This window comes from Lynx rufus, unplaced genomic scaffold, assembly GCF_022079265.1.
Source record: "Lynx rufus isolate CCGP_SWC_20201006 ecotype Redwood Valley unplaced genomic scaffold, mLynRuf1.p SCAF_2, whole genome shotgun sequence".
NCBI classification, from domain to species: Eukaryota; Metazoa; Chordata; class Mammalia; order Carnivora; family Felidae; genus Lynx; species Lynx rufus.
In genome coordinates this window covers 222,462,941-222,477,733 of record NW_025814834.1, presented here as the reverse complement: position 1 = coordinate 222,477,733, position 14,793 = coordinate 222,462,941, and the positions used below count along the sequence as shown (strand labels likewise).

Genomic DNA, 14,793 nt, shown 5'->3' with positions numbered 1-14,793 from the left:
GCCCCTTCATTTTCCTGAGAAAGAGGAAGAGACGGGGCATAGAGACTGAGCGCTTTGGCCAAGGTTCCAGGACTAGAAAATGTCGAAACTTCAGAAACGTTGGCAGTAACAGGATGAAGCTCCAAAGAGTTCCATCAAGCAAGAAAAGCCAATCCCAAAAAGTCTGCGTGCCAGCTGCTCCTTGATGCTTGCGCTCCGGACCCAGGGATTTGGAGAGAGGCTCAGGTTGTTTTTAGTCAGTGTGCCCTGGGTTGAGCTAATGTCTCTCTCCTTCTCTGAGCCTAGGGAGCGGGCGGGCACCTCCTGTGTCTGTCCTTAAACCACGGCCCGGCCTCAGAACAAACCCTGGGCTCTCGAGGGGTCACAGTCCAAGCCCTGTGAGTCTTCCCGTTCCTGAGACCCCATGAGCCTCCACTCCAGGGTCTCCCCCAGGGGTCACCTTCCGGCCACCCAGAGGACCTTCCCCACATCCTACAGCTTGGGAGCTGAAATAATCCCGTCACCTGGCCTCTGTGGGCACCCGTGCCCCCATCTTCAGGGCCAGGGTGGGCTCACTGCCAGCCTGGGCTACCCCCTGGAGCTCCCTACCCTCCTCTGCTCTCACCCCCACACTCTCCTCTGACCCAGCCCTTCCTGCCCCCCGTCTTTCCTGTGGATGGTGCCGTTGGCCCCCGTCCATCCCCGTTCCCCCACTTCATGCCCTCACAGTCTCCTGCAGAAGGCCCAGCACTACCCCCCATGGCCACACCGCAGCCAGGTAACCCTACTCACTGGGCCGACTGCTTCTGAGATCACCCAAAGCCAACAGAACAGCCCACCGCCCCGTGTGTCCTGGGGCCTCCATGCCCTGGGGACTGTCCTCTGCTGGGTGTCTCTGGAGCCCCTCCCCCCCCACAGACCCTGCGCCTCCCCCACTGTGGGGTCCCATTGCAGGTGGTGCGGTGGGTGGTGTGGCCTGACGAGCTGTGCGGGGGGGGGGGGGGGCAGGGAGGAGAGGGGGAGGGGAGAGGGAAGACTGACAGCGTCAGGCCTCTGCTCCGGCTGCAGAGAAGGAGACTCGCAGTGGGGCCTCGGCAGGCATCCCATGGACCGAGCTCAGGCACGCTGCTCTGCCCGGGGCCTGGTCCAGCGGGCATCACGGAGGCCGATGGCCATCGGTGCAGGGCGCCCACTCCCAGCTCCTGGCCTTCCCCTTGGCCCCCGAGGGGCCCAGAACAGGAAATGAGTGAAATCAGAGAAGATCAGCAGTTCTGCAAGGCTAGGACAGGGCACCAGGGTCAGGAGAATGTGTTCTGGGAGGTCCCAGGGATGTGGGACCCCATTCTGGATGCCAGCCTCAGCTGCCCAAGTCAGAAGACTGGGCAGAGGCGTGGTCCCCAGTCTGAGCACCAGCAGGTGCCCAGGGGTGCCCATCTAGCCCCAGGTCCCTGGTGGGGACCTGGAGAGCATCCCGAGCCTGGGGTGGGGCTCCTGACAGGCAGCTCTCAGGAGACCCAGCCTCTGCAGAAGCTAATGGTGGGGTGGAGTGGCTTCTGCCCCTCCCCCGCCTTGACACAGACCTGAGGGCTACACCAGGGCCATCTTGGGAGTAGGGGGTGTGGGGGGGCCCAGGAAGTGACGAGGGTCAAGGTTCTCTGCAGAGAGGTCTCCACTTGAGCTTGGAGATGAAAGCTACCCCCAGGAAGGGAGCCTTGGCAGCTGGTGGGGGGGGGGGGGGGGCGGCAGCAGGAACTGGAATCCAAGGAGGTCTAGGCAGGGGTGGCAGTGGGGGAAGCTGCTTGGCCGGTCGCCGCCACTCAGCAGGATGGTCAGGGGCCCTCCCACACACACCTGTGGCCACCTGCCCAGGTGCCCCTGTCGCCCCTGGCCCCAGGTGCCTGCACTTCCTGTGCACATGGCCCCAGAGGCCCTTCTCCCAGCCAGCAGGGTTCACAGATGGCTGGGTGGCAGGGCCCGCCAAGCAGAGCTCAGCTGGTGGTGGCGCTCACAGGCCGGGGAGAAGCCAGGGCCACGGAGAACCCGGACCAGGGACTAGCCCGTCTTCCAGAGTAAACACCACAGGCTGCAGCCAGCAGGATGGGAACCCCGCGAGGACCCTCACCTGCAGCCTGCCTCCCACGACCCAGGGCCTGGCCCAGCCCGGTGATCCAAGCCCTGCCCCCGACCTCCAGCGGTGTCCGAGGATCTCAAAGGCCCAACCCCCGAGGGGCCCGGCACCCTGACGCAGGCACCCACTCGATCCTTCAAAGGAAGTGACAGGTGGATGGCCAGAGCCAGGCTCAAGCCCGCGACAGGAGTCACCACGTCAGGCCCTCTGAGCATATCTCCAGGCAGGCCCCCACCCTGTCCCTCTGGCCCCAGAGGAGGGATCAGACGACCCCACGACGAAGGTCCCGAAGTGCATCCTTGGGTCTGGCCCTGGTACAGGCTGCTGTGAGGGCCCCCTGCGGATGGGCTTCTGGGGCCCGGAGGTGGGGGAGGGGGGCAGGGATTCAGGGCTACGGCAGGGGGCCAGGAGGCAGGCGAGGGGCTGCAGGAAGGCCGAGCGACTGCTTCCGGAGATGCTTTACTTCACAACTGGAGTTTCGCTTGGCCCTCTGACACCCTTCCTGTTCACTCCTGCTCTCGCTGCCACCCCCTCACATACCCAGGTTCCAACAGAGCAGCCTGGAGGGGCCGCGAGTGCAGGTGGGGGTCCCTCCTACCCTCGAGGCCGCCCCGGGTGTGTGTGTGACCTGCCGGCTGTTACAAAACTGACATTATCAACCAGAGGAACCCATGAGTCACTGCCCCGGGGCAGGGGCTGCACCCCAAACTCCCCCGAACAAAGGCCTTTTGTCCCCAAGCACCACACCCCCGCCCCTAGGCCAGGCCCGCCCGTGCACACCATCAGACTCACAAGTGGGCAGACGTGCCGATGGCGGGAGCAGGCACGGGCTCGACATCCGGACGTGCTTCCCAGCCTTGCTTAACGTGGCTGCAGGGGCCGGGCTCGGGGAGACCCTGAGATGCTGAAGGCCTCAGCTCCTGGCTGACCCTGAGGCAGGGCCCTAAGGTCATGCGGAGCTCGGAGCCGCCTGAACTCAGAGCCCATGGAGTGCACCGTTCAAGCCCGGCCAGTGAGCAAGACCCCGGGGTGCAGTGCCCCACCCTGCTCCCCAACAGAGGGCTGCCCGGCCTCGGATCGGAGGCCTCAGGTGAGACAAGGCGCACCCCCGCCCCCCGCCATCCCAGTGAGCTTCTGTCCCAGGACAGTGCGCTGCGAGCTTCTCCTTGGGGGTGAGGAAGCCCTCTCCCTTGCCCCCAGCACCCAGAGTCCCCAGCTGTCGCAGAGAGTCCAGCTCGAGGACTGACAGCAGCACATCCCCACCCCGGGGTCCAGCGGCTTTGTGACCACGCGCACAGCCCCGCCAGCCGGCCTCTCTGATGCCCAGGACCGAGCACAGCCGTTCCCGAACTCAGGGACTGGCTGGCCAGGGGCTCCAGCCACTGGGCCCCAGACACCTGCCCTGTGTTTGCTCCCCAGGGGCCTGGTGATTCTAGCTCAGCACACAAGCCCCGGTCCCAGGGCAGAGACAGAGGAGACACAGAGACTCCACCCCACACACATCTCACACACAGCAGCACCGGGCAGCTCCCCTGGCCCAGAGACACGATCGCAGCCGCAAGGACAGCAAGTCAGCACAGGGAGCCCCGAGAGAAGCACGGACACTCCCGCCCAGACCCCCCCACACCCCAGGCCAACTCTCAGTCCCTGGCCCAGGCCGTAGGAGTCGGGACGTCCCGACGGGGTGTGAGAACCTCCCAGGTGTGCTTGGAGGACAAGCAGCCGCCCTTGGAACAGCCCTCCCACTCACCAGCCCCAGGTCCAACCCCGAGGGGGGGAAGTCACGCCCAAAGCTGGGCCCTGGCCACCAAGGGCCAGCCTGTCCTGGCTGTATCCTAAAGTCCACACTTCTTCCAGGGCCCAGGCTGGGGGGGGAGGGTGCTCTTCTGGAGACCTCACCCCTACCCTGTCCCATCCCACGGGCCTCTCAGAGGAGGACCACGGGAAGAGGGGACGGGCAGCCTTCTCGCTCATAGCCAGGACGCCCGCCCCATCCTGCCCCTCCAGCCTCCTGCCACGGACCGAGGTTGGGGCCTGGCTGCTAAGCTAGTGGGGGCTCCTGGCCCCCAAGAGGGCTTTCCAGCTGTCCTGAGCCAGATGCCCACATTCCTGTCTGCCCTCAAACACAGCACATGGAGGGCACTGGAGGGGCAGGCCATGACCCGGCCCCGAGACACCCCACCCCCAAGGCCCCAAGGCCTACAACCAGGCCATGGACCCACGACCAGGGATCTGGCAGCGGAGGGCTGGGGGGTGCCAGAGGAAGCACACCCCCTCCCAGGGGCCCCTACCTAGCACAGCAGGGCCTAGAGCCCTCCCTGGCAAGCCCCAGGGTCAGATGGAGGTTCTGGGACTGAGCCCTAAAAGAGGTCAGTGAAGTCAGCCCATTACTTCCCGCTGCTCCTGGGCAGGGCTTGGGGTCAACAGTCAACCCGAGGCTCTCCAGAGCTGTGTGGCCCAGCCAGACGCTCAGGCCGCCCCAGAGCCCAGCTATGAAACCAGAAGAGACCAGGCCCAGGAAAACGGCCCCATCTCCCAAGCTCTCCCACTCCCTGGAACCCTGCTCAGGCTGGGTATCACTGCGAGGACCCAGGGCCACTTAGGGGGCTCCAGACCCTTCCCAAGGCCCCAGGGAGCTTTTCAAACACCACAGTTCGGGCTGAAGAGAATACAGCAACAAGCTTCCACTGAAGTAGGTCCCAGAGTCAGCTACTTAAGAACCTTGATCTTTTCGGGGCGCCTGGGTGGCGCAGTCGGCTAAGCGTCCGACCTCAGCCAGGTCACGATCTCGCGGGCCATGAGTTCGAGCCCCGCGTCGGGCTCTGGGCTGATGGCTCGGAGCCTGGAGCCTGTTTCCGATTCTGTGCCTCCCTCTCTCTCTGCCCCTCCCCCGTTCATGCTCTGTCTCTGTCCCAAAAATAAATAAACGTTGAAGAAAAAAAAAAAAAAAAAGAACCTTGATCTTTTCCATTCGACAGAACACTGCTTCCCTTTGTGTCTGTGAGGGCTGTACCTGGGAGCTCCTGAAGGCAGGAGAGATGAGAGAAAAGGATGCAGCTCGGCCCAGGGTACGCCTGTGGGAGCCTCGCCCTGCACTGGCCCCTTGCTCACACTGGGGGGCCAGCCTGTGTCCTTGGGGGCCTGTCTGAGCCCGGGGCCCGAACGCTGTGACCACCCCAGCTCACAGCGCTCGAAGCTGATTGGCGGTCATGACGGCCCACCCCGGCCCCCCATGCCTCTGCTCTCACATCCTCAGCCACGGAGGCTCAGCTGGAGACAGCACATTCCAGGGGACTGCAGCAAAGTGGCTAATGACCTCTGATTAGGGTGGCAGAGACAGGGGGAAAGACCAGACGGACCGGGAGGCAGGTGCAGTCCGGTGCCACAACCTGGCCCTGGCCCCCTGCCCCCTGTGGGCTCCAAGGGGCTGGCCTGGTTCGTCCTTATCCTCGCGTCCCCACCTCTCATCTGTCATCCCCTGTCTGTCACTCTCTGCAGGCTCTGGGTCTCCGTCTCTGTCATCGCCGCCCCCAGAGCAGCTCTGGGTATGTGAGACCTGCCCCCTCCCGGACCAGGCTGGGCGGGGGACTGGCTGGTGTCGAAGGACCTGCGGGAGAGCTCCTGGATGCAGTGAGGCCCCGGGCCCGGCTGAGTCTGGCTGGGTGCTGGCCACGATCCCTCAGTGTCCCCTCCCACTGTGCCCTGGGCAGCCCCATCAGCCCACAGCTGTTACTCCTCTATAAACTGGTGCCCATGGCCAAGCCAAGCTTGGCCGGCCTGGTACGGGACCTCGGTCATGGGAAGTGGGGGATGGTGTGTCCTCCCAAGCCTCTGCCTCCCCTGCGTGCCCCTCCTCTCCCAGCCTCCTCACTGGAGACCCCAGGAAGGCACCCGCGCCCCACCCCCACAAGCTACCAGAGTATCCCCACTCAGACCAGGCCGGTGCCTGCAGCTGAAGCAGAGACAACCCCCACTCAGCCCCCCAGCCCCTGACGCCAGCCTGGGACGACCAGGGAGAGAGGTGGGGCGGGTCATCGGCCAAGCCCTGGGCTGCACGGGCTGGCGCCAGTCTGGCACCACTGCTCTCCCGCCTCATTACCCAGCAGGCTGCAGGGAGGGTCCCTCCCATGCTCCGCCCCCCCCACGCCATGCCCCCCCCACACACACAGGGGTCAGGGTCCCCAGGGGGAGAAGCTGAACGATGGCCCTTGGGCTCCAACCTCTACCTGCCCCGTCCCTCCGTCTACAGGGTGAAAGAGGCCCTTCCCTGCTCAGCCTTGGAAATGGGGCTTCAGGCCCTGCTGCTGCGGACCCGAGCCCCACCTCCAGCCCCCAGGCTTCTGTGGAGGGGTCAGGGGCCTCACCTCAGCCCTCCAGGTGGGGCCGCCTGCCGAGGACCCAGGTGCCAACCAGAGACAGTATCTCAGCAGCTCTGCGGAGGCCCAGACATCCCAAGATCAATTTACATTCTTTGGTCTGGGTTTGCTGGGGCCAAGACGGGGTAGGGGTAGAGGGCCCCACACCCACAGGACGGGCGGGCACGGCCTTGGCCGCCCCACCTGGGGCTTGCATCCACCTGATGTGGCAGCCACCAAGGAGAGTGGGGAGTCAGCGAGGTGCCCTGCCGGCCTGGGCCTGGACCACCCTGGGCCCCGCCCTGCAAACGCAGGCGCACTCGGCACCCCAGTGTGGGCAGGAACGCCCTCTGGGCTCACGTGTGGGGTTTGGTGACCTGCACACGCACGTGCAATCTTGTGTGCGGCCCACACCCGTGGGCTCCCCGCACCTGCCCCACGGGACAAGGCCCTCCCAAGGGCTCCCCACCTTGCGCTCCGCACCCCAGACAGGCACAGCACGCGGCATCTGGCCACCATCCGACCAACTTCTGGTGCTGAACGGGTCTGGGCCCCTGGCCCTTCACGTGTCCACAGACCGCTGCCTCCAAGGCTGGACATGAGGCCACACGTCCTTCCAGGGCCACACCTGCGCCCCCCCCCCCATGACTACAAAGTGACCAGGCGACAGGGAGGGCTGAGAGCTCTTTATTGCTGTCACCACAGGTTTTACAGAGGACAGTGGGGGGCGGGTGGGGGGCCCTGTCTGGCCCTCACGTGCCCAGGAGCAGGCCGGAGAAGCTGGAGCCACTCTGGATCGTGAGGGCTGTCCCAGAGCCGTTGTCCACAAAGATGGAGGCGTACTGTCCGGCCTGCAGACACCCCACAGTGGACGTCACCACCCACGACGCCCGCCTGCCCGGGGGAGCGCATGGAGGGATGAAGCTCAAGCCCCAGCACACAGCACCCACCCCAGGGGTCATCTGGCCGATGCTCCGGGCCTCAGATCCCCCCCCCCTCCGGTGCAGCCCTCCCCCGGCCTCACCTGCACCCACCCCAGGGGTCATCTGGCCGATGCTCCGGGCCTCGGATCCCCCCCCTCCGGTGCAGTCCCCCCCGGCCTCACCTGCACCTACCCCAGGGGTCATCTGGCCGATGCTCCGGGCCTCGGATCCCCCCCTCCGGTGCAGCCCCCCCTTGGCCTCAACTGCACCCATCCCAGGGGTCATCTGGCCGATGCTCCGGGCCTCGGATCCCCCCACTCCGGTGCAGCCCCCCCCGGCCTCACCTGCACCCACCCCAGGGGTCATCTGGCCGATGCTCCGGGCCTCGGATCCACCCCCACCCCCACCCCCACCCCACCCCCGGTGCAGCCCCCTGGCCTCACCTGCAAGTGCAGCAGACCCTGGACTTGCATGGTGAAGACCCTGCCTCGGCTCTCCAGGCCCGAGATGGCCTCCAGGGACCTGGACAGGGCGCGCAGGACAGGGGTGAGGGCACAGCTGACTGCGGGGCCAGGACCCCACCCCCATACACAGTGCGGTCGACACTGGGGCACCACCCCCCGCGACCGCCCAGCATTCAAGGTGCCCCCTAGGAAGGCCCACTCACATGTGTCGATGACACAGGGACTCAATGCAGACGAGCGCCCGCACTGTGTCCCGAGCCCGCAGCCGTGCCCTGCCCTGCGGCTCCCTGTGGTCTGTGGAGACAGGGCCTGGCCTGCAACAGCCCTCAGGGAGGACGGAGCAGAGAGGGGCGGGGGGCTGGGACTGGGGGCCTTCAGGACGCACTGCCAGATGTAGGCCCGGGAGCGGCTGAGGGCTGGGGGAGGGTGGCCCTGAGCGAGACCCCCAGGGAGGTGGGGTTGTAGCAAAGGACCCGGGCCTGGGGGCCGGCCCCACTCACCCACGTGCAGGCTGGCAGAAAACTGGAAGATGGCGGTCACTGGGGCTGTGAACCGGCCCGAGGCCAGGCTCAAGCCGGACCCCCGCAGGAAGGCGCCCTGGGCAGTGGGCTGGAGGGACAGCAGGTGAACAGCCAGCTGCAGCGCCTGGGCCCTCATCTTGCACATCCAGCCTGGGGGAGGCGCCTGTGACCAACAGCCGCCACCCCGAGCAGGCCCCAGGTGGGCAAGGTGGGGGGTGACCTACGCGTCTACGCCCCTCTGGGCCCCCGGGCACAGGCTCCAGGCCCCGAGGGATGGATGAACCCTCAAGAGCCCCCACCTGGAAAGGTATCCCTGCCTCCCGGCCACCTTGGATCCCACCCAGTCATGGCACACGAGACCTGCTGACCCTGACCTAGGTCACCTCCCCCTGCATGTATGTGCTGGGTGGCTGTCCCAGGCTGGCTGTGAGCACCGCCCCCCCCCCAGTGGTGGGGAGCCCACCCAGCACCACGCACCCCGCTGGCCCGTGCTGGTACATGAGGAAGGCCTACAGCAGATGCCCCAAGAGGACCGGGGCCCCCCCGAGCCCCCGAGCCCACTCACAGCCTGGAAGCCACGCAGCTCCAGCAGTGTCCTCTCGTCCACCACTGTAGGGCCCTTCAGTCCACAGTGGAAGGCCTCAGCCACCAGCCACCTGCCTGTCCCTTCAGGCAGCAAGGGGCTCAGCAGCCCCAAGAACCGGCGCTCGGTGGCCTCTGAGGGGAAAAGAGTGAGGCAGCACCTCGGGGTCAGTGTGGGGTCACCCCCGGGGCCCCAGGCGGGAAGAGTCAGAGACAGGGGCCTCACCTTTCAGCATCTCCTGAAACTCTCGCAACAGGGCCTCCTGGTTGACTGCTGCACCGGGGGGGCCGGGGGGCCCAGGGGGCCCAGGAGGCCCTGGGGGGCCAGAGAGGCCTCGCTGCGGGGAGGCAGGAGAAAAGTGAGGGTCCTAGTTGGAGCCACAGCCACCCCTGCCCTGGGTTCAGACCCCGGGGCTCACCGACTTCTTGTCCCGGCCCCGGCACCGTCTCTTCGAGGCCCCATCATCTGGCCGCCGGACAAAGTTCAGCCATGTCATGTGGGCATCTGAGAACTCAGGCCCCAAGGCCTCAGGCGGCTGCAGGGCCAGGGAACAGGGCTAGTGTGCTGGCCACCGGGCCCTAATGAGTCCTGCCCTACTGCCCCCAGCGGACAGCGGGGAACCTCAGGGCCCAGGCCACCTTGGGCAGGACTCAGGGTACACACAAGAAAAGTGGCAACGGGGCACCGCGGGCCACCCCTGGGGACCCAGACCAGGATGAGACACAGGACAAGGGCTCGGGGCTTGATATCCAGGCACCGTGGTCTGGGTTCTGTATTAGAGCGACCGTGTCCCCTCCCACCGGACCCCGTTCCCAAGCGGATGGGCACACCTGTGTATACACAAGGCCAGCCCCACAAGTCTCAACAGAGGCCTGGCCCTGGCTGAGGCGGGCAGCAGTGAAGAGCAGTGAGTTCTCTGTGGGGCTTCTCGAGAATCCCAGAGCCATGCGAAACCAGGGGGAGGACAGGCACAGGCCTTGCTTTGTGTTGGACATGAGTGTGTGAGCTGGTGGCCTTGGCCCCCCAGCCGGCCCTGCTGTTCAGGCTCTGACCCAGCCACAGCTGGGTCACTGTTGGGAGCGAGGTCTGGGAGAGAGCCACCACCATGGGGCTCGCAGAGTCCTGGCCGCTCTCTTCAGGCTGACCCAGGCAGGGCAAGCTGAGCAGTCCTGACCCAGGGTCCAGGCCGGCAGTCAGCCCTCAGTCCCTAGCATAGCAAGAGCTAGGCGCCCGGGACAGGTGCCGCCTCCTGACCTGGGAAAGCCAGGGCCTCCTCTCCATAGACCAGGCCAGGTCTCTATCCTGGGGGGGATGGGAAGGGCAGGTAGGGTAGGGTAACTCCCACCCCTGGTCTGGGCCCCACCCAGAGAAGAGAAGGACGCCAAGAACTTCAGAATGTCCAGGAGCGCCTGGGGGGCTCAGTCGGTTGAGCGTCCGACTTCGGCTCGGGTCATGATCTCGCGGTTCATGAATTCAAGCCCCGCGTCGGGCTCTGTGCTGACAGCTCGGAGCCTGGAGCCTGCTTCGGATGCTGTGTCCCCCTCTCTCTGTCCCTCCCCCACTCATGCTCTGTCTCTGTCTCTCAAAAATAAACAAACATTAAAAAGATTAAAAAAAAAAAAAAAAACTTTGGAATGTCCTGGTTCCTCGCATATCTGGTATCTGCCTGGTCCCCTGGCTGCCACCCACCCTGGCCACGCTTGAGGGACCCAGGAGCCCTGAGAGACCGGTACATCAGTGGCGTCTAGGGGCCAAGGGCTGCAGGAGCAGGGGACAAGTGGAAGATGAGCTCATCCCTAGCAAGAAGAGCAGGAGCTCGTGTCTGGGCAGGGCTGTCCGGGGCACGTGTCCCATGGCAGCCCCCCAACCCACGGAGACCACTCCTGGAATAGAGATTCTCCGTTTGTCCCCAGGCTGACTCGTGCCAGGCAGGGCAGGGAACGGCCACTAAGCACCTTCCCCTGGGTGACTGGCCGGAATCAGCCCCAGAAGCTGCGGGGAGCCCACTCTTCTCCGGCTCGGCCTGCCCGTCTGGCAAACGGGGCCCCGGGCTCCAACGGGCCGCGTGGGCTGAGAGCAGCCTGGCTGGCCGCCGCAGAGACGCCCTTGGGAGGCGGGAGGCCAGGATCAAAGGCGTGAGGGCTGGGGGGTGGGGGACCTGTCCCAGCAACGGCCTCTCCCTTCCCAGTCCCGCGGCCCCCAGGTGGGCAGCTGCACAAAGCCACCAGGCCTGCTGGAGTCAGCTCCGAGACCCCCTCTGGAGACACTAGGTGCAGGAAAGGTGGAGGACCAGGGCTGAGGTGGGTGCGGGGAACTTTGGTCTCAGAGAGGACCCAGGGCCAGACTGGGGCCAGAGGGACTGCAATAACCAGGAACACAGCCCGTGCCAGAGGCCGGAGAGGGTGCTGGCTACGCAGTGAGCGATCAGGGTAAGGACCTCCAGGAAGCACAGGGTCCAGGCTAGCCTGGGCCTCTCCAGCCACTCAAGTTGTGGGGGACCTGGATTCCCAACGAGGAGTCTAGAACTCCTCCCCACCCACTCCTGAATTAGCAGTTACACCAAACGGCAGCACGTGGAACCTAGGGCTTCAAAGGGTTCACTGTAACCCCTCTGGGAAGTCCCTCTCCTCCCCCGCCCCTTCCCCTGGGCCAGGGGGGCCCCATGGATGCCCCAATAGCAGCCGCTGCAAATCGTGCCCAAAGTCCCACTTCGTGGGGACAGGATGGGGAGGGCTGCAGAGCCGGGGGCCCCCCTGAAGTCTCCAAAGGGCGTGCACACCCGCACCCACGTGCAACCGGCCCGCATGTACCTTGGGGGAGCCTGGCAGCCCCTCGCTGTTGGACGCGGTGGCGGTGGGGTGCTCGGTGCGCTGGCCGGGCTGCCGTGGCCTCTTGGGCTCCCGCCGCGCCCCGATGCCCCCGAGGAGCACAAGCTGCAGCCAGAGGAGGGCCGCGGAAGCCCGGGCCCAGTGCATGGCGGCCGGCCCGCAGCTCCGGACCTCGGTGATGGCTCAGCGCTGCGGGTGGGGACAGCCCAGTGTGCCCATGGGGGCAGCAGCACAGCCGCACTCAGGGCCCCGGTGCGGGGACACGGCCCCAGGGGGCGCCTGGCTGCTGCCGGTGCATGTGCACACAGGGTGAGCTGGAGCAGCGGCGGGGCGGGCACGACGACGGCAGACGCGCTCCTGCTCCCTTAGGCTGGGGCCGGCGCCCGCCTCCCCTCACGCTCGGCCGCCGCCAAATAAACCCTCCCCTCCTCCCCGAAGCTCCAAGGGGGAGGGCTCACACTCGGCTGGTCCGCCGGCGCCGCCGAGGGCTCCCAGGCCAGCCCGGGGCGTGGACGGGGCGTTAGCAGGGGCCGCGCCTCCCGCAGGCGCTCTGAGCCTTTGGAAACAGCCCCCACCCTTCCCCCCCCCCCCCGAGGGCCAACTCACCCTGGAAACTGTTAACACGAATTCACCCCACCCGCCTCCCAGCTCAGCTCCTGACACCTCACATCCAGCCCCTTCAGGGTGGTGGCCCAGGGTAGGGGAGCCCTCCATCAGGACCAACAGCCCCAACTGCCCTTCCTCCGTATGACCCACCTCACTCGGGCCCCCCAAGCCCTCTACACAGCAACCCCTACCCCAACGTCCCGGCGATGCCCCGAAGCCTGGCTCAGATCCCACTCGAGAAAGGCGGGACCCAGGAAGCAGGACGGCTGACCCACCAGGCTCCCAGCCTTGTCCTGGCAGTGGGCGCTTGCCCTCCACTAGCGGGGAGCCTGGCTAGTGAGGGGAGGGACTGACTGACCTCAGAGCAAAGGCACGGTGGGTGGCCCCGGCCGCCCCAACGTCCTTCTGCCCCCTCCTCTTCTTGGGGCACGAGGCCAACTGTTACTGCCTGAGGGGCTGCCCTCACCCAAACAGGCCTCTGTGCTTCTGATCGTCCTGAGCCAGCAGGGGAAAGGGAGCGGAGTCCCCAGGCCTTTGCACCCCAACCTGGAGGTCAGCACAAGTGTGAGCCCCTGGGTGGCCGTGTGGCGCCAGAGGAGCCGGTTCCCTCCACAGCTGTCCGCCCAAGGAGAGGGAGCTCGGGATCTCCCCTCAGCTGGACCTGAGCAACAGTGGGCGGGTCCCCAGGGAGAGCTGGGACCCATCCTGAACCACCTCCAGGGTGCACGCCGCGGGCAACGGGTCCGCCAGGGCCAGCTCAAGCCAACAAGCCGCACAGACTCACTCGCCCCGTGGTGAGGGCCTGCGTGGGGACCGAGGCTAGGACGGGTCAGAGCCATGGCTATAGCCCCCGCAGGAGCTGCTGCTTGCAGTCCGGCCTAGAGGAAGGTGGGGCACACCGGTCCTGGTGGAGTCCTCCAGGCACCCCTCAACTTCCCGATGTCTGCCAGGAATGCTGAGGCGCCGAGACAAGCCTGGTGGGGAAGGTGTGAGGAATGTCCGCCCAGGGTCATCAGTCCCCTCTGCTGGCTCAGGCAGAGATGGTCGGTCACCTCCAGGGACAACAGAGGCCGGCTCTGGTGAACCCTGAGCTCGCGACTGGGAGCCTCAGGTCTCTTGGGTGTCCAGCTGGTGAGCTCCCAACGCCCGGGGCCTGAGGAGGGCGCCGGGTCCTGAGGGGGGCGCCGCACTGCAGAAGATCCCCTTGTGCCCTGCCCCGTGGAACCCCAGATGTGCCCTGCACCCAACACCGGCTCAGGAAAGGTAGCCAGGAAGACTCCTCCTGAGCTGCCAGACCCCCCTTCGCAGGCTGGGTACCTGTGCTCCCATCAACTGCATCCTGACAGTTTGATCCTTCGAGGCTCAAAAGTGCGTCACCGGAGTGCCATCGGCAATGCGCCGTCTCTGGCTGCCGTGTGGACACTGCCAGCTGCACCAGCCTCCGGCACGGTCCTCCTAAAGGCAGGCCAACAGCGGAGGGCCTCTGAAGCAGGATGGGGGAGCCACATGGCAATGGGCCTCAGACAGGTCCAACCATGCCTGAACCATGAGCTCTGCTCCCATCCCCAGGCACCTTGAGAACAAGCAGGAAGCAGGAGCCACTTCCTCGGCCCACTGGTCCAGCAGTCTCGGCCAAGTCATGCTCTGCGGGAGGTCACTGCCCCCTTAGACTTGGGTCCAGTGTCAGGGAACCAGCTCTCTGCTTTCAGTGCCCCCTCCCCCACATCCCACGGGTCCTCCCAGGGCCCAGCGCCCCCAGTGAGCACGGGGGCTGCCGGGAACCACCAAAGGGACCCTGCTCTCCAGCGTCCACGCCTCACTGCCGCAGACATCAACTGCCTGCACAGGAGAGGCTCAGGCCAGCTGCCACACAGCCACAGCCCAGATGCTGGGTGCCGTCCCTACAGCGGGCTGCCTGAAGTCATGCCCTTGGCACCGGGAGGGCCGCTCCAGCCTCAGCCCAGACCTGTCGGCTGCCTGGGAAGTTTCTTGGGGGAGAAATAAATGTCGGGTATGCCCTTCTCTGGGACCACAGGGCACACCTCCGGGACTGTTTCACCGGCGTCCATACAGGACCAGTTTTTTGGGGGGCTTCTCCCCCTGGACCCAGAGACTTCACAGCACGGCTTACACTCAGGGGTTCAGCCGGGCCAGCTGGGGAAGCACACGTCCAATGGGTGGCCTGAGGGGGTCCAACTGCCCTCCACCGGGGACCCCACACAAGAACGAGGGGCCAGGGACTCCTCCGAGAGGGAGCAACACGTGTAGCCCCACAGGACAAGTTCATCTTTGTTTCTGAATTTTTATTTATTTTAAGCAATCCCTACACCCAACGTGGGACTCAAACTCACAACCCCAAGATTAAGAGTCGCACGTTCTTCCGACTGAGCTAGCCAGGTGCCCAAG

General features: G+C 65.9%; 1 protein-coding gene across 1 annotated transcript; it reads right to left on the bottom strand.

Annotated features, from left to right (window-relative positions):
* Positions 1–7,141: 7,141 nt before the first annotated feature.
* On the bottom strand, positions 7,142–12,265 carry C1QTNF12 (C1q and TNF related 12). Its single transcript, XM_047083454.1, has 8 exons — positions 11,764–12,265; positions 9,372–9,488; positions 9,179–9,290; positions 8,936–9,087; positions 8,350–8,458; positions 8,053–8,143; positions 7,829–7,907; positions 7,142–7,313 (listed from the first exon to the last, which is right to left on the bottom strand). Exons 1-8 carry the CDS (start codon positions 11,926–11,928, stop codon positions 7,215–7,217), a joined length of 924 nt encoding a protein of 307 aa, XP_046939410.1. The 5' UTR covers positions 11,929–12,265; the 3' UTR covers positions 7,142–7,214.
* Positions 12,266–14,793: the final 2,528 nt, after the last annotated feature.